The 20,125-nt window shown below is 40.8% G+C and overlaps 1 protein-coding gene across 2 annotated transcripts in view; it reads right to left on the bottom strand.

The window, feature by feature from the left end:
- The window catches only part of ANO5 (anoctamin 5), a 94,711-nt gene that overhangs the window by 38,452 nt on the left and 36,134 nt on the right, over positions 1 to 20,125 (bottom strand). For both annotated transcript variants that reach the window (XM_065403062.1, XM_065403063.1), the window contains 3 exons: positions 15,882 to 15,929; positions 9,603 to 9,644; positions 7,944 to 8,057 (listed from right to left, as the gene is read on the bottom strand). In XM_065403062.1, the coding sequence (XP_065259134.1) occupies positions 7,944 to 8,057; positions 9,603 to 9,644; positions 15,882 to 15,929 (204 nt within the window). The remainder of the gene's footprint in view (positions 1 to 7,943; positions 8,058 to 9,602; positions 9,645 to 15,881; positions 15,930 to 20,125) is intronic.

The following is a 20,125-nucleotide window of genomic DNA, read 5'->3' as shown; positions in this document are numbered from 1 at the left end:
TGGACTGAATCCAGAGATTAAAAAGCACTGTTTACATAGACCATAGCATTCCACAACAGCCATTAGAGGATCAATAGTAGAGATAATGGGAATCAACAGGCAGGGGAGATCAAATGGGAAAAAAACTAGGCCTGAATCAAAACCCCAGATACAAACACATCCAGATTTTGGGAGGGGTTGAATCGAATACATATCCAAACTTTTCTATTCAGGTCCATCCCTTTCATTTTGCATGAGTGATAAGGAAAGCTCTATTAATAAGAAAGCTTTTTATGGATGTAATATTTACAAATCTGTTTCAAATGGTAACTTTGAGGATTATCTCAAGACACCACCCTATTAACTCTGAACTGAACAAACTGATTACATTTTAAGGGCGTGGCCTCAAAAGTATGACCATTTTCTTAACAGCATATTTTTCTCAAGACTTCACTTGGCAGATTCCCTAGTGTGAGCTAGAGATCAGCAAAACACTAAATCTGTAGTATCTGGATTTGTTTTGCATGAAGCTAAGACAGAAGATGCACATAGCTTTAATCATCTAAAGTGCCTTTGACTGAATAGTAATGTTGAAATGCCATGAAGAAGTTAATCCCACTCTTATTTATGCAAAACAAACTGTTTCCCTGAAGCAAGCATGAGCATTAGAAACCGGCTGTCACTAATTTTATTCCTTTCCTAAGAATGTTTCTATTCTTAGCCTGTACAATTTTGCCAAGTCACTGTACTGCAGTAAGAGAACTGCACATCTCTCCCAAGACAACAACAACAAACTGCACTGGATTTCTGTAACCTTTCAAACAAAATCCAGTGCCTGAGTGTGTACTTAATTCATATGAAACCACAGATGGTGATTTGTTCTCTATGGATAAAATTCTGAGCAGAGAGCAGCATAGCACCTACCCATTATAGGGTTTAAGAGGGACATTAGTTGTGCACATAGGCCTTGTGCTGGCCCTAAATACAGGGGTGAATTTCACCCTATCTCCATGCTGAAATTGGTGCAATGACGTTTGTGCTTCTAAGGCCAAAATTTCAAAACCTGAACTGATTTTTGGCACAAAAAAGGAGACACCTGAATTATGTATACTTTGGGAACAAAACACTACAGTTACAAAACTGTGCCTGCAATCCTAATTTTGTGAGTAAAAAGCAGGGAGGTCCCATTAAGACTAGGATGAAAATCAGGCCATTTAACTGTGAATGCACCACTCTTTTTCTTTGGCTTTAGTCCTAGTCTCCCTGCCGGGAGAATTGGTGAAGGAAAACAGGTTTGATCTGCTCCAAATTTAAGATGTGATGGTCCCATTCAGTTGTGCTGATGGAGGGGAAGTGGGAATAAATAGTATGGGGACATGGAATGGGAAAGTCATAGCTTCAGTGCACGTATTTCTAACTCTCAACGCCGTCAGCTGCAATTCAATGGAGTTTGAGGTTGAGAAGACAGTTTGCTGGAAGTGGCAGGCCTATGGTGGTAGCCTTTTATTGCAGCAGGTTCACTCGGGGGCTGGGCTTAAACAAAGTATTAACTCCTGCTCTGTATATGGGCCTGGATCCACAAAGGGATTTAGGCACCTCGAAAATCACAGGAACAACAATGCAATCCACAAAGCCTGAGTTAGGTGGCTTCCTATACTCCCTGGGTTCTCTATACAATGTATCAGGAGAGATAGGTGTCTAAGAATGTGATCCACAAAAGCCAGCACGCTAGGCAGGGAGCCACCTAAGCTAGCCAATGGAAGATGTGAAGGAGAGGGGTATATCTAAGCCCCATCCCTTTCACGGAGACAGGCGCCCAAATCCAGGCTGCAGGGAGGTCCCTATCTGCTTGTGATTCACAGCCAGGAACCCTCTCCTGGAGTCAGTTGGCTAAGGTACCTAAGTTGTTTCTTGTGAGAATGAGTTAGGACCCTGCTTCACTCCACACACAATGGTTGGAGGAGGAGGAAGAGATGCCCACCTAATAGCTTTTAGCTCAGTGCTTAGAGCATTTAAATACATCAGTAGTCATTGGGCCAGAGAGAGAGCAAGAGAGAGAATGACTCTATAGGCTGATGGATAGAGGACTTATCCAGGAGCTGGGAGACCCTGGGGCCAGTTCCCCTGCTCCATTGACTCTTTAATTATTTATCCACAGTGGAACAGCTTCCGTAGGAGAGACTGAAGAAGCCCCATACCAAAATATCCCATAGCCTTGGTCTCACACATCCCAGGTGAGTTCTCTAACCATTGGGCTAAAATTTATAAGGTAGGTAATAGCACTCCCACCTCCTCCTCCAGCCAAATTCTAAATGAGATTCGATCCAACAGATGGCCTCTGAGCACGCCCACTGGATCAGGCTCCATAGGTGAGAAAGATGCTTCTCTTCCTAGCTTTCCCTGGTTTGTGGATTGCTCTGGGGATTAGGCAGGACATTGGTGTGAGGCAGCAGTACACGTGCCAAGAGACAAAACTTAGGTGCCGAGGCAACTTTTACAGTGAAAGTTTTGGCTTAGAGTGAATTTAAGCACCTATAGTGCATATCTGTGCTTTAATTCATAATTTTTTTGTGAGGGGAGACCTAAAATAGTGTGAAGTAAAAATTCTAATTACCAAAAGGAATAGCTAAGACCTAGCAAAGGGGGGAGGTCTCAGAGCCCAGGCTTCACCCCAAGTGGGAACATCTACACTGCTATTTTTAGCCTCAGAGCGTGAGCCCTGCAAGCTGATCCACGCTCTGAGATTCGCTGCTGCAATGTAGACGTACCCCTAAACTGTTTGTGCCTGAGTTTCCCCATCTAATCAAAGGGGGCGGTAGCTATAATACCTACCTCACAGAGACATTTGAACATCAGTTAGTATTTGTTATTACTCTTCAAAGTGATATCCTCAGTCAGGACACAGATAAGAGATGCCGCTGATCAATGACTTTCACTACTGAATGCATTTGTGTTTCACTGTATTTGATTGGACAAACTACTTAAGATTCTTCCATTCCTCTACTGATTGAGCTGTACATTTATGAAGCAGCATGTTAGGGTAGCATTCCCAGTGTCAGGCTAGAGCAGGGGTGGGCAAACTTTTTGGCCCGAGGGCCACATCTGAGTATGGAAATTGTATGGCGGGCCATGAATGCTCATGAAATTGGGGGGTGCGGGAGGGGGTGAGGGCTCTCGGGTTGGGCCAGAAATGAGGAGTTCAGGGTGTGGGAGGGGGCTCCGGACTGGGGCAGAGGGTTGGTGTGCAGGATGGGGGGGGGGGGGGAAGGGCTCCAGCTGGGGGTGTGAGCTCTGGGGTGGGAGTGGGGCTGGGACCGAGGGGCTCAGAGGGCAAGAGGGAGATCAGGGCTAGGGCAGGGGGTTGGGGCACAGGAGGGGGTCAGGGGTACAGGCTCCGGGCAGCGCTTACCTCAAGCAGCTTCCAGAAGCAGCGGTATGTCCCTGCTCCGGCTCCTACGTGGAGGCGTGGCCAGGCAGCTCTGCATGCTGCCCCGTCCGCAGGCACAGCCCTTGCAGCTCCCAATTTGCCACAGTTCCTGGCCAATGGGAGCTGCAGGGGCAGCGCTTGGGGCGGGGGCAGCGTGCAGAGCCCCCTGGCTGCCCCTACACATAGGAGCCAGAGGGGAACATGTCGCTGCTTCCGGGAGCCACACGGAGCCATGGAACGCACGGAGCGAGGCAAGCCCCGGACCAGCTCCCCGGCAAGAACTTGAGGGCTGGATTAAAATATCTGAAGGGCTGGATGTGGCCCCCGGGCTGTAGTTTGCCCACCCCTGGTCTAGCTGCTGTCCATGCTACCCCCAGCTACACTGCTATTTTTAGCATGTTTGCTTGAGCTGAGCTAGCACATCTGTCTATCTACATTGGGAAGCGGGGTCCCAGCTGCAGTGTAGACATATTCTTAGAGAGAAAGCATTGTGTGCAGTCTTTCAATTGTGCTTTTGAATTAACTACTGCCTTGGGTTTTTATTTCATCTTTTTCCACTTGTAATCTTGGTAATTAAGCCTCTCTCTCCTCCTTCTTGTTTCCCGAGGTTGACTAGTGCTGCCCAATATATAGGGGTTTGTGTTTATAGCAGAAGTGCCGAACCATTCATCATGTATGTATATCTGTTTCTTTCTTTTCTCTATTGACTGGCGTCCTCTTCCATCTTTTTATTCCTTTTGCTATACGGTAGAAGAGGAAGCCTCTTGATAATCCTGTCTGGGGAATCATACTGCTGTATATGCAGAAGCCAAAGGATCAATATGAGAATGGAATAGAGTGCTTTTAAACAAGCAGTAGAGTGCTTTTTAACAAGCAAGGTCTTATAGGATTGTTGCTGTAATAAAAACTCTACTCTCTCCAGACACGTTGGCTGGGTTGGGGCTGCTAAGGAGGCTAGGTTGTAAGATCAGGGAAGTGCAGAACAGATGTGCTTATGTCAGAAGAAAGGGCATTCTCTTTTGATTTTTTTCTTGATGTTGCTTTTTTTAGTTTATTGAGATTACAAGAATAAAATTCTAGGGTTTTGTAAGTCAGGGACTGATCTTTCCAGCTGTTCTGCCTCCTACAACTAGAACACAGGACTTCTTTGTTTAAAAGGAGGATTAACATTTGCATAAGAGTGCAGGGAGCACAAACTTTTAAACAAGGCATTCGTTCCTTAATAGGAAAGTATAAATTTAGCTAATAATGTATTAAAGAGCCCAGCCTTGCAGTTCCTTTCTTAGGCCTGGTCTACACTAGGGCGGGGAGGGGGGGCGAGCTAAGTTGGTCTAAGTTATACAACTTCAGCTATGAAAATAGCGTAGCTGAAGTCGATGTACTTAGAGCTACTTACCACGGTGTCTTCACTGTGGTAGGTCGACTCCTGACGCTCCCCCGTCGACTCTGCGTATGCTTCTCGCTCCGATGGAGTGCCGGAGTCGACGGGAGAGCGCTCGGCGGTCGATTTATCGCATCTTCACTAGATGTGATAAATCGACCCCCACTGGATCGATCGCTCTGGAGGTAAGTATAGACATGCCCTTAGAAAAAATACGATTGTTACTTACATAACATTTTTGGCACCATAAATATACAGTAGGCTTAAAAATATAGTTAAGTCCTATTTCTTATTCCAAATGCAATCTCTAATGGCTCAAGAAAGTGAAGACATATTAAAAAAGCCAAAATAACCCCAACTTTACTATATTTAAAAATATTAGCATTTTTAGGCCAATCTCGTGACTTCTTTTTTAAATGCCTGTGGTTGGAAATACCGGAGCTTACAATGTAAACAGCCTAAGTCAGGCCCAAAATATTAAAGTAGACAAAAAAATAATTAGAAAAGTCACTTCTTGATTCTTTCCGGAAATGTGGCCCACTGTCGCCACCTTTGCTGTTTTACCTTGCTGGGAACTTGAGTGCTGAGTTCCAACTGGAACTTTGCAGCAAAACCCAGCACGCTTGCACTTAATGGCCTCTTGTATGGAAGATTCCATCTTCAGGGACACTTTAAACTTGCTTTTAAAGGAATGAGAATGCTTTAATAATAAAAAATAAAAGGAAATAAATTACAAGTACTTTGGCAATGAGGCAAAATGCAGGCAGAGAGCCTAGAAGGGGCAGGCGCTGAGATTGTTGTGCCGGGAGTATAAAGTAAGTAATTAGGAATAAAAGCTCTTCCACTAACAGCCTCACACAGACCTCATCCATCACAGAAACCTCAGGAGGATGTAGGGGGATATACGAGTCATCAATGGCCCACACAGGTAAATAGACCAAATTAATTTAATGCAGGAATGCCTGTAGGTGAAACCCTAAAATTACATTTTAGACACTAACTGTTAAATAAATATTGTGCAGATCAGCTGTGGAAAGGCAGGACCCAGTCATGCAGCTCTTACTCACAGTAGTAGGGACAAACAGTATCAAACCTGGACACTGTATCATCAAGTGTAACTTTTTCTCATGGTGCCTGTCTTATTTCGTCTTTCCCCAGGCATGTCATTCATCATAAAATGATGATTCCTATTAACCAGTACACTAAAACATTATTCTACTTGTAAAGGGTAAACATCAATGTTTTTAAGAAGCTAGCACACTATCAATGCATTTACTAAGGTATTTATAAAAATGCTAGTGCCAGGAATAAATGGTGTCCCTAATAACTCACACCTGCTTACATAAAAGCACTTGGCTAAGCCACTAATTTTTCTGAAATTGGATTTTTTCCCTTTGACGCATTTTTCCCTTTGACTCTGTACTTTAAATAGTGGAAAATCTGAATCAAGATTCCTTCCCCTTCCAGTGACTACCAAAAGACTAAGTCAGCTTTAGTCTCTGTGCACTATCACCCTCGGGAGCCAAGCATTTTCAGTGTTGTTACAAGCAAAGGGGAAAAAAATTACCTCATAGTTTCAGGGTGGATTATTTCCACTCCTAAACTAAAAGTTTTAACAGAACCTCTTGCTCCTTTAGGTTCCAGATTCCAAGGACACAGTCATCTTCATCTCAATAAAATCTTATAAGATAAGATTATTTTTACACTATGCTTCCAAATGAGGAAATCCAGACCAAAAGTTGCTAGGACTAGCAGCAAACATTTATTAAAATGCAGCAGTTCAGTCTGGCTTCTCAAAGGAAAAGATGCCTACATTTATTTATGTAATTATTTATTAAATTGTTTTAAGATTTACTGAATGTACTAATCCATGTCTCTTGAGCTCACGTACAATACCATTTAAAAGCACACACTGTTGAACTAATGGCCACATTCACTATCCTTCTCAATCAACAAAACTATACCCCTTCGCCAGAGCCCCATTTACCCCTTTCAAACTACATAAGCCTGCAAAATAGATTGGTTTTGCAACATGCTCCGAAGGTCAATAAACCAATGAGCAACAGTTAGTTCCAAATTCAAGGGCCTTCCACAGTAAGGTCGAGCATCAGTAGATCACAAGTGCCAGGGTAAAACATGAGAAGAGAGGCATCCCCTGTAATAAGCTCTGGGCAGACAGATGAGATTTAGCACAAAGTACAAGAAACTAAACATTATTATTTCAGACAAAGTGTTTAAAGAGGAGCCTTATAATGAGGAAGAGTATCTGGAGCTCTGAAGGTAGCTGAAGACAGCAATTTCAAAGAAACCTGAGATTTATGCGAGTATCCTATAATTCAATTTCCAGGAACCTAGAGTTGCTGTAAATTGAGTTTGCAAAATAATTTTTTAGTTTTAACTCAGCTTTTGATGTTCTGACACTGATTGCTGTTCCATTATCGGTATTAAAAGGACAATCAAAGTAGATCAGTGCAGCATCTGCAGGTCCAGTCCTGCTCTAACAGAAGTCAAAATTCTACTGTCATCAATGGGAGGAGAATCAGGCTGCAGTTCTTCTGTATAAAAGTATTTCAGTTGCTCCCGTACATCAGTCTGATTACAGTTCATGCTTCTCGAAAAAGGAAAGGCTTCATTATGACTACTTAGAAATTTTTCACCATCAGTATACTAATTAGACCTCTACCCCGATATAACGCTGTCCTCAGGAGCCAAAAAATCTTACCGCGTTATAGGTGAAACCGTGTTATATTGAACTTGCTTTGATCCACCGGAGCGCACAGCTCCGCCCCCCCGGAGCGCTGCTTTACCACGTTATATCCGAATTCATGTTATATAGGGTCGCGTTATATTGGGATAAAGGTGTATAGGGCAATATCATTAAATGAAGAAAATATTATCATCATTAGTTAGGCTTAAGGACCCAGTCATGCAAGGTGCTGAGAATAAGCAGGATCTGAGCGTGATCAGCACTTTGCAGGATCAGTCCTAATTCACAACAAAATTCCACACCAGAACCTTCAGTACGTTGCATGAACTTTCTTTCCAAGCTATGAGATTTTACATAGTCCAATTCATGTAAATGATTCCAAGGGCTTAGTAAGGAGGTTCAGGTCTATGCTAGGTCATCATTCAGAAGATATCATAAAAAAAACTTACTGCCTTCTTTTCCTCTTCTTTATTTGGATCATCCAGATAAGAAAGTACAAAGTCAATTCGTCGGACACCATCCCTGAAGAAAACAGAATCTTTGCTTTGGTGTCTCTTGTTAATCTGTGGAGAACATAAGGAACACAATTAAAAACCAAATCTTGTTATTGCTCCGAAACCAGGCAGAGGAGAGAATTGTTTCCTCAGTTTGGTTCAGTTCTTCAGTCTTTTCAGACCTGAAGAGATTTGAACTCAGGTGAAATTTCAACAACAGCTCCACCTGTTATATGGGAGTTATGAAGTGATCTCAAAACTGGCTGCACACATGCATGGCCCATCCACATACCTTATGTGTCACAAATGTTATATACACTACAATATACAATGAAACACATTAGTATAGCAATACTTGGCAATACTACTATAGTTAAAGGTCACTCACAATCTTCTGAAATGCCTCTTTTCAGTTTAACACTTTTCTGCAAAAATGAACATGGTAAGTGCTTCAGTGTCAGAGAGTATGATGCCCACTGTAAAATATTAGCATGCCCCTTTAAACAAAGACAAACAAGGGCACAGTTTAAAAACCTGAAAGCAGGTGGCACTACAGCAACTCTGAAAGTAATAAGAATGAGGAGTACTTGTGGCACCTTATAGACTAACAAATTTATTTGGGCATAAGCTTTCGTGGACTAACTGAAGTGGGTTTTAGCACACAAAAGCTTATGCCAAAATAAATTTGTGAGTCTATAAGGTGCCACAAGTACTCCTCATTCTTTTTTGCTGATACAGACAAACACGGCTACCACTGTGAAATCTGAAAGTAAAGAAAGTCCATGCACTTTCCATTTCACAACAAGGCTCATTAAAGCAGCAGTTGTCCAGAAACATTGCTAAGCAACAATACTTAGATGATCACATATATAATTGGACCACAAAGAACATATGGGTTACATTTAACAGGTTACATAATTTATTACTTGCTTCCTTTAAAAAAAAAATCTCCTAGACCAATGGACCAGGAAAGCAGGGAAACTGTACTTTAAAGAAAAAATCTAACAGTTAATTTCATATTTTCATTTGCAGGATGCTAGAATGGCATAAATCTCTCTCAGTGTAAGTGAGCTACTGAATTTATACTTTCAAGTTAATAAAGATCACTACTTCAGCATGTCTGCTCTTGCCAATACTGTTAGGCTTGGATAATCCCATACAACATTTTGTCTAGAAACAACAACTTTTCTAAACAGGATCTTTCTGATTATCCCACTCCAGAAAATCTGCCTTGCCAAAATAAAGCAATCTACACAAGCTGACACTTAGGGCTAAATTCAACCCTGGCCTAAATGGGCTTAGGTGTCATAGACTTCAGTAAGAGTTGCATGTGCTTACACAAGGGCTGAGTTTGGTTTTTAGGGCTCAATTCAACATTTTATTAGAGCTGAAAAAGGAATCATGTACAAAGAAGGTACCGTATGTCATTATTAGCTATAGATCAAATTTTGCCCTAGTTTACACCCCGAAGTACATAAAAAGTTCTCTAAAAACTTGCAACGTAGTTATCTGAGTATGAACTTTGCTCCCAATTAACAAAAGACATGACACAGTGAAGCAAGTTATGACCACAGCCATCCAAGCCACTAGCAGTATCATTCATCACTGTTTTACCCTGAGACGTTGCTTCAGGAACAGATTGTATCTCCTTCCGGTCTGTTGGAACAACCATCAAGGAGTTAGCAAGCATGTTATCCACTTCAAGGACCCAAATCTTGACATTGTTCCAAGCACAGAACTCACAGTGAAGATAGTGAGAATTCTGTGTCCAAATCAAAGGCAAGATATAGCTTCAAGGATATGGGGAGGGGATTAAAACAAGCCCTATATGGCTATAATATATAATCTTTAATTATAATAAAGCTAATGCAGCAACTGGCATTCATCAAGTAAAAATGAGGAGCCCCCAATTTCTTTATTTTATTTCCATAATACTACCTGTTGCTAACTATGAGGTCACTTAAAAAGTCAAGCAGATCAAAACAACAGGCCAAGAAAAGGTCATCAGCACACAAATGTAACAACAAAACCAAGCAGCAGCTCATAAAAAGATCAAGCATCTTTTTCTTAGGCTTACTTTATTTTGGAGTCATGCAGCACACAAAAAGCAAATGGGCAGCTATATAATGCCATATCTGATAAAATTATGCTTCAGGGCATAAACTCATCCTTAAATGGGATCAAGAAAGAGATGTCCCTTATGTTCCACAACATAGAAAAAGTGAATTGAGGGGCTATGTCTTCATTTTTTACTTGTGGTATTGGCAACTGTGAGAGACAGGATAATGGACCAGCTACCAATCATTTGTTCTGATGTAGCAATTTCTATGTTTCTTTAGAATATGCCAACCTTTCAGAGAATTATCGACCATATATTTCAAATTAGAGAAACATACAGTGACAATACAATCTTTTTCAGAACTATTCTTTAATCCCCTCCTGGTCCTCTTGTTCATTAACTAGCAATACTTGCTTTTGTGTATAATAAATACACCAGACCAACTAAGCTAGACTAATTTCTTAGAGAAGAAACATGGGGAGCCTTGGAGAATGATTTTGCATCCACGTACCCCTGAAGACGGAGAAGATCCCAGAAAACATGCAATCCAAGAAAGGGAAGAAAAGACACTTTGGATCTGAGTTTTATGAGTAGCATATGCTTTTCCACGTACAAATAAATATGAGGGTGAATACTTACAGATGCAATTATTGTTATCTACACATATAATACTTGATTTGAATCAGATAGCCATTTAAATAGTATCATTGAATCATAGGACTGGAAGGGACCTTGAAAAGTCATCTAGTCCAGTCCCCTATACTCATGGCAGGACTAAGTATTATCTAGATCATTCCTGGCAGGTGTTTGTCTAACCTGCTCTTAAAAATCCCCAATGATGGAGATTCCACAATCTCCCTAGGCAATTTATTCCAGTGCTTAACCACCCTGACAGTTAGGAAGCTCTTCCTAATGTCCAACTTGAACCTCCCTTGCTGCAAGTTAAGCCCATTGCTTCTTGCCCTATCCTCAGAGGTTAAGAACAACAATTTTTCTCCCTCCTACTTGTAATAACCTTTTATGTACTTGAAGACTGTTATCACATCCCCTCTCAGTCTTCTCTTTTCCAGACTAAACAAACCCAATTTTTTCAATCTTCCCTCATAGGTCATGTTTTCTAGACCTTTAATCATTTTTGTTGCTCTTCTCTGGACTCTCCCCAATTTGTCGACATCTTTCAATTGCACACATACGTATTTGGCCTGAAAAAAGTGCACCAGCAGTATTTTATGCACTCAGAATGGGAAGTCTCTTCTAAAAATCAGGCCCTAGGAGCTAAACTCTGCCTTTAATTACCTGTGTGAAAAGACAGTGGGAGCTGACTACACTGAACAGCATTTGACTCAAATAACCTGATTAAAATCTACACAAACAAAGAAAATCAATCCAATTCTGCAATCCTTAATCAAGCAAAACTTCCACTGAGGTCAGCAGTGTTCAGGTATTACAATACACCTAGGACTATATTTGGCCTTCACTTATAGTGAAATCCACAAGGTTTCACAGGTGAACCAAATTCTGACCACAGTTACATGGTACTGAACATCATTAATTTTTTTCTTGTCCATAAAGTACTGTCAGTTTAGATATCTAAAAATCTTATAATTTCTGTTTGGATCTAATCTAGGATGGGAAAAATACTCATATGAATCTTTCTCTCTCTCAGTCAGCACAAATATATTTATCTGTAACAGTTAGTGGAAGGCCTTATTAAGCACACTAATTATGCCCTTCCACCCTTCTGTTTTTAGAATTTGCAGCAAAAGCAAGACCACTCTTGCCCACTGTGTGCATGTGCGCATTTAGGGGCTCACATATAAAACCACTGTAAAGTAACTTGCATCAGTTGTATATTGAAAAGTAGCAGTTGGACAGATTCATATTTTCTCTTTCTTAACAGTTCTGTTTTTAATTATGGCAGATCAGTTTGATGTGAGACAAACTATCTATTACATTCATTAATATCCTGACTCAATTTAGCAGCTATTATATTATGTGATTTATATGGCTCTTGTAGGAATCTATAACTGAATTACAAGGTACCTCACAAGTGTTACAGATGACTGGTAGAGGCTTATGAAATGATGTCACCCAGAATGTTCATAGTTTACCAGTGCCCACAAGAACCTGATAAATCCAACAATTATAAGAGAGATGAATAGAAACTATTCTTAAAAAAAAAAAAATTATTTCACTTTTTGGTTTCCAATCTTCACCTATAGTAACTCTCCAATGATACATACAGTCCAATAACCTATATGAGAGTGATGTGATTTTATTAAATTTGGACCAGTCAGGTAATTGAGCATTATCACTATCCTATTATTAAGGGCAAAATTTCCCTTTCATGTAATTACGCAAGTGCAAGCCTATTAAAGTTACACTGCTTTAACTGAGTTCATAATTTAACCCTGAATCTTTATTTTCCACCTAACCATCCACCAGAAGTTGGCAGAAGGGACTATGTCTTAACAGCTACTTCAAAGAATGGCCGGGCTAGCAGTATGTTGCAGTGTTCATATAGGTATGAGCTAAAGCCCTATCCCAGGGACTTCAGATCTAAAAAGAAAGGTTATAAACTGGACTAAAATTTGAGTCTGGAATTAAACAAAGCCTGCCCTAGAGCTAAGGACAACTCTAAACAAATTTCACATTCTGTTTTGCCTTGATGCACTAGTGTAAAATGACTAAAAGTTTATTGGTGGGCCCACCCCACTAATTGCAGTCTAAAATCCCACCCATTTAAATCCTGTCACACAACTAAACAGCTTATGTACAAGTCCTGACCACCTCACGCCCTGCCCCAGATCCAAAGCAAACAAACCAGCCACCACTAATACAAGAGGGGAAAGCAAACTGCTGGATGTGGCATCAACCACTGAAAAATCATAACAGAAGGTGCTTTATAAAAATGACTTGACTCTCACCTGGGATTCACACTAAGTGACAGTGACTGTTGTAAATGTTTACTTAACATTAAGTACCCACTAACATGCAGAGTTCTGACCTTAATTTATTCTGTCAAATATCCCTCATTACTGAGGCAAAAAACACACACATTCAATATCATTTACCAGGTGATGTTGTAACAACCACTGATGATTGAACCCTGTATGATTTCAGGCAAATCCTAACATCCTGCATTCCAAGACATTAACATGGAAGGCCTACCTGTCTATGCTGCTGAGTGCACCACTCCCTTTCTAGTGGCAACATAGTAATTCCTCAGCATTCATCCTGCCATTAAACATCTCCCCACCTACGTGTCTACACAGTAGAAGCCAAAGAGGGAACTCTGCTTTGAGCATTCATTTCCACATTTATTTCTAGTCAAAAATCTGTGTGGTCCTTGGGGGGAGCATGTTTTGGAATGTAGTACTTCCCAGCCTTGATTCCCTTCCAACCGTACTACATTCCCTAACATCCCACAGAGCCCCAACATTGCAGACTTGGGACCAAAGACTCAAACTCTGCTCCTCCAATCTATAGTTTTCTAATGTTCCATTTTATTTTCACAGTGTATGGGTACTTTTGGGCACTAAATCAACTGTAATCTAAGAAGTACTTCAGTCATTTTCAAATATTTAGGAAGGACGCCTTATCAATTAGCTTAATCAGTGTTGTACTGTATTGAAGAGCTATAGGATATGAAAATAATTTATAAGTTAACTAGCTAACTATGCCAATAACATTATCCCCACATTTGGTTCTAGGAGTTGTACAATCATTGGCCTCCATTGCCGGAGAAGGCAATAGACAATGTCCATCATCCCTCAGAATTAAAATCTTTATTTCACCTGTCCTAAAATAAATTCAATTTTAGAATATTTTGCAGATTTGTAAGGATAATGTTTAAAAACTGATGATTTAGTGTGTGTTTTTTTATTGCATAGTTATGACTGTCTTACTTCTAGCCTGTTTTGTAGATTTTTATCTCTGAGATAATATAGAAATTTGAAATTAATACACTATAAATAATTTAGTTATTAATTTGTACAAATTAACAATCCACTGCAGAAATATTCCCTGCGGATACTGGAATGCATGAAGATTAAAAAGATCTGAAAGCTGCATTACAGGAATCAGCATTCTAATAATAAGTAAGGATGCGAGTCTGTCACAGAGGTCACGGATTCCGTGATTATCCGGGACTTCTGTGACTTCTGCAGCTGCCGGCACGACTGACCCCAGGGCCACCAGTGCAGCTAGGGCGGCCCCTTGGCCAGCCGCACCGGCCACTGCTGGGGCAGTCTTGGTCTCCCCCACCCATCAGCTCCAGCAAGTCATAGACAGGTCATGGGCCGTGAATTTTTGTTTATTGCCGGTGACTTGTCCATGACTTTTACTAAAAATACCCATGACTAAAACGTAGCCTTAATCATAAAGTGGCTCATAAAGTAAACATAGTTTGCACCAGTAGCTTATTAGGTTTAATTTTTGAATCTGATGTTCATGAAAAAACACCTTTTAAACAGAATTAGCTAAACATTTTCTTAAAACTAAAAGAGAGAGATACTGATTAAAGTTCTTCCACGCTAAAAAAACCCTCTAAAATGAAAGTCATTCCCAAAGAACAAAAACATTCTGTAACGGCACTTACACAGCACATGCAAATGTACATGTGCTCCACCAAAAATCAATGAGCCAATTCATCCCTGGTATAGCTCTCCAGTAACTCCAGTGGAATTATTACACCAGGGATTCATTTAGCATAAGGTTCTGTAGCATTTTCTTGCTGTAAGTAATCAATATAATTTAATTGGTTGTTCTCAGTTTGCCAGGAAAGTGTAATATAAACCTTGTTAAGGCCATGAATGTCCCAATTTCAAGGTTTGCTTCACGCAAGCAGCACAACGTTGCAATAAAGTTTTCAATTTAAAAAATATATGCTTATAAGTATTTCCTGCACGTTCACTACAGTTCTTATGATTTTGAACTACTTAGATACTGAGGGGGTGTGAAGGTACAGTTCAAAGCAGTTTAATGTTTTTGGTCTGAAGTTAAAATACACAGAAAAACTAGGAAGACACAGGGAAACATTTAAACAAAAAACAAACAAAAAAAGAAAAAAACTATGCTAAAAGAGAAAATGTATATTAATGTAAGACACCAGAGCCCAGTGTAAGTAAGCATACAATTCCAGTGCATCTCAGCATGTAATTCTCCATTTATATGTAAACTTTTTTTTTTGCTTTATGACGGGAGTATGTATATCGGGTGTAGTAATGTAGTATATTTGGTGAAGCAAACAAGGAATAGGTTTGAAAATTTTTCAGTATTGATGAGTTGGCATTATACTTATTATTTACAATTTATTGCAATAAGAAACAAGCACATGAAATACCTCAAATTATGTTAGTGATTATTTCTTGATCTTTAACACATTTTAAAGTATCATGCTGACACTGACACAGAACTATTGATCATTATGGTAGGAGGAAACAAACTTACATGGACTAATAACACCAGAATTAGAACACACCCTATATAGATTATTTCATCAAACAAAACAATGAGTAAAAGCATAAAAGAAAAACTTTCCAGTTCTCTCATTTAACATTTTAATTTTGTCCACATTAAGTTATATAATCATTTTCAACTCGCTTGGTTTATGGGTTGCAACCAAACACAACAAGTGCCCATAGGCCAATCTACTATCAGAATACTTCAAATCCACATTTGCTTTCACATACTAGAGAAAACATGATTAGCTTTTGAAGGAGGATGACGTGTTTGAAAAACTGGAAAATTTTCAGGGGGCTGTATTTTGGCACACAATAATAGAAGACACCAAAAATTCATGCAAGGAAGCATGAATATTGCTTGCTGCTTACCACTTGATGATCAGGGATGAGTAAAGAAGTCTCAGTGCTGCTTAGGCCCTGCCAGTGGCATCATGGGAAAGACATAATGTTAGTGATGATGCAAAGGCAGCAGGATGTTTTAAAAGTTATTTCAGCAGAAACAATGAAGTTTGTTTTTGTCAAAAGTTGTGCAGAGTGATTGCTGGATTTCAGCCCCAGGAAACTGTAGATTAACTAAATCATTTCATCATCTTTACTTCTTCAGACAAAACAGGTTGTTTGGATTATAGCCACTGATGTTTTGCATGGTTTAGTAGAACATAGAAATGCATAGTTAACAAGAAGAATACTTTTTAAAAGGTGCCAATCCAATATCTCTAAGATTTTCCATTGTAAAAATGATAATCAGTAAATATTCTGGAACTCATGATAAAGGAAAACCTTATAGAAATAGGCTATTTCCTACTTAATTTTGGAAAGGGTTATTTAGGTCCTTCATCTAGAGTTATTTTTCCCATGTAAACTAGAAGTACAACGTGCACCTCATAATGTAAACAAGTATGATGAGAGAAATGATTTGGTTTCTGATGTGAATAAGGCAAGGTAAATAATGAGAGTAAAGTTAACCACATGCCCCGATCCCACCAGTGTGAATAAGCATTGCTTGCACAAGTGACGGTTTGTGGGATCAAGCCTGTAAAAATGGAAAAAGATAACAATTTGCAAAACAACTGCAGAAAATGCTTTTCTAATAAGTGATAATCCTTTGTGCTGTCATTTTACAAATCTGTTTCCAAAGCTAACTCACAGCATAAAGATGGAGATGAGCAATGGGATGTGGTAGGATATAAAGTGGTGCAGCAACTGCAGAGGATGACACATGATGTGAAAATATGGCAGTTGTCTGCCAACTGGAATTGATGCTGGACAGAGTAGCCTATTTACTTCACATAAAATCCTTGCTTTTTAGTACTGTGCAGTTACAGTATTTCGATAATGGATTTCCCATAACTCATCTTACATAATGTGCATTAAAATAGAGTAAAAAAACAAACAAACAAAAACACCTTGTTGTTAGTCAATTGGAATAAACACAGAATTTTGAAAACTGAAATGAAATTACAATTAAATGAAAATGTTTTTATTATTACTTTTCACTTTTTCATTTACTAGAAATCTGAGAAAAATAAAGAAATATCAATATAATTTATTTAAAGCAAACATAAAAGTTTTGTCTGCATTGAAATTTTAAGTCAAGAAACAAATATTTGTCTTTCTTTACTTTGCTAATGAACTCAATTATTGATATTTTGTTCAAACAACAAAAAAGAAATCCTCATAACAAAGTCCCACCTAGACAACAGTATGTAGATCAATCTGTTTGATGGTTAAAGTGCCTTGATATGCTACCTAGTCTCAATTCTGCATTCAGGACTGATCCTGCTGCTGTTAATGCCAATCCCCATTATTGGCAGCCATGGAAGAAATCTTGAGAAGCACATTAAATCTTTGTAGTTCAGTCTTCAGTGGAAAAGTTTCCCCTGATTACATATTTAATATGTTTAAAAATTCAAAGTACTGTGCTTATTCTTGCTTTTCTTTGTTCCCTTAAGGATTTCAGCCTCTTCAATTGAAAAATGCCCTCCCTTTTCAAGTTTGCACAATTCCACTAGCTCTCCCTTTTGAGTTTATTTTCTGCATTCGCACTCAAACATTTTTCATCTCCTCCATGATCAGTTTTAGGCCCCATACCACCCTTTATTTGGCTTCTGCAGCTGCTTTGTTTTAATAAAATCTTGACTTTAAAAAAAAAACGGAGATAAAATAATTGTACAGAACAAAGCTGAAACAGAGTAGGATGAAGCCAACAACTCAGTGTAGTCAGCAGGGTTACCAACTGTCTAATCACACAAACCCAAACACACTTGCCCCGCCCCCTGGCCTGCCCCTTCCCCGAGGCCTTGGCCTTGGCCTCAGCCTGCTCACTCCATCCCCCTCCCTCCCTCGCTCACTCTCCCCCATCCTCCATCACTTTCACCAGGCTGGGGCAGGGGGTTGGGGTGTGGGAAGGGGTGTGGACTCTGGGCGGGGGGGGGGGGGGGGAAGGGTTCGGAGTGTGGAAGGGGGCTCCGGGCTGAGCCTGGGGCAGGGGATTGGGGTGCAGAAGGGGGTGTGGTGTGCAAGCTCTGGGAGGGAGTTTGGGTACCATAGGGGGCTCAGGGCTGGGGCAGAGGGTTGGGGTGCCGGAGGGGGATGATTTGGGTACCAGAGGGGGCTCAGGGCTGGGGCAGAGGGTTGGGGTGCCGGAGGGGGATGAGGCCTCTGGCTGGGAGTGCAGGGTCTGGGGTGGGACTGGGGTGAGGCGTTTCGGGTGCATGAGTGGGCTCTGGGCTGGGGCCAAGTGGTTTGGGGTACAGGAGGGGGCTCCAGGCTGGAGCCAAGGGGTTTGGAGTGTGGGAGGGGGCTCAGGGCTGGGGCAGGGGTGCAGGGTCTGGGAGGGAGTTAGGGTGCAGGAGGGGGTTCCAACCTGGAGCAGGGAGTTCGGGGTGTGGGCTCCGGCTGGGCGGCACTTACCTCAGGTGGCTCCCGGTCGGCGGCACAGCAGGGCTAAGGCAGGCTCCCTGCCTGCCCTGGCTCCACGCTGCTCCCGGAAGCAGCTGGCATGTCTGGCCCCTAGGCAGTGGCATGGCCAGGTGGCTCTGCGTGGTGCGCACAGCCAGCACCTGGAAGTGCCGCCCCAACAGCTCCCATTGGCCGCAGTTCCTGACCAATGGGAGCTGCAGAGTCGGCGCTGAGGGCGGGGGCAGCTCACGGCGCCCCCTGCCTCTCCTCTAGGGGCCGCAGGAATGTGACTGCTGGCCCCTAGAGGAGGGGAGTGGCGCGGGGCCAGGACAGGCAGGGAGCCTGCCTTAGCCCCGCTGCATTGCCAGACTTTCAGCACCTAAAATCTCCCGGTTTGGCTTCAGTAGCCTCCAGGAGATAGGGCCTGATTCCGAGAGACTCCCGGTGAAACTGGGAGGGTTGACGACCCTAGTAGTCAGGTCCTTAGAAACACACACATATAATTTAAAAGACTTTCTCATCAAGCTGGGGACCTGAGTCTGTTCTCATGGCACGCTGGTGTAAAACATGAATAATTTCACTGACATTACTGGAGTTCAGAAGTGTCAAACTGGTCAGAGAGATGAAATACCCTCTCCTCATATACTTAATTTGCAAGATCTTTTGCATAGATCTTATCACCTGTCTGTGCACGTTGCCTTGGCACTGTCACTATACAAACAATAATAACAGGAAGAAATATGAATGGGGTTTTCTGTCAGAACTGGCTCACACTGAAGTTAAAGCTAAAATTTCCATTGACTTCAGTGGCAGCAGAATTAGCCCAATGCTGAGTGCTTTAGAAATCTGACCTTCTATACATTTTCTGTACTCAATATGTATACAGTATTCCTCTAGCAATGTTTCACTGATGCATTTGGTACAATTGTGCAAAAAAAAAAAAAATCAAAAAATTTTAAAATTACAATTTTTAAAATTTTGTTTCCAATTTTTGAAACTGATCTGATTTCACACTTACAAAAAGTGGTATTTTGCATTTTTTCTACTTGAAAATAGGTCTGTCTAAAATGGGAAAGTAATCGGTGTTTGCTATTTCTTTCAGATAAAATTTAACTCATTTTGGGACACGTACCTAAAGGTGCTGACCACCTGCAGCTCACATTGAAGTCAGTGGGCCGGGCCAGACACTCAACTGGTGTAAATTGTGTAGCGTCGTTATCTACAATGGAACGATGGCAGTTTAAACTAGCTAATGATCTGGTTTAATAAGAGATGATGGCGCTGAGAGCCTTTCATGATGGAAATTTTAATTTCACAAAAACTTCACAAAAGACAAAATTTCTTACACATAAAATCACCCAAAATGATGAACATTTTGGAGCATAAATTTGCAAAAAAAATTCTCATCACTTTCAACAGCTCTAACAGGTTCACCACCTGATTTATGTGAGTAATGCCATTGCCTTCTATGGTGGTGAGGAACTTGAAAAAACCCAACAAACCAAAAAAATGCTATGTTCAAGTATCATTAATCCCTTAATTGAATCTATAGTAGCAGATAGACAAAGATTAGACTAAAGCTCCATCTGTAACCTACCCAAGTATACATATTGTGCAGATATCACAGAGGGCAAAGAACTGTGGTTGATTTGATTTCCCCTGTGCTACAATACCTGGTTTACTAATTGGTCATTCATTAAAAAATTCCATTT

The sequence above is a fragment of the Emys orbicularis genome, chromosome 4 (assembly GCF_028017835.1).
Source record: "Emys orbicularis isolate rEmyOrb1 chromosome 4, rEmyOrb1.hap1, whole genome shotgun sequence".
In the NCBI taxonomy this organism is placed as follows: domain Eukaryota; kingdom Metazoa; phylum Chordata; order Testudines; family Emydidae; genus Emys; species Emys orbicularis.
The sequence above is the reverse complement of the archived record's forward strand: the minus strand, read 5'-3'. Positions and strand labels throughout refer to the sequence as shown.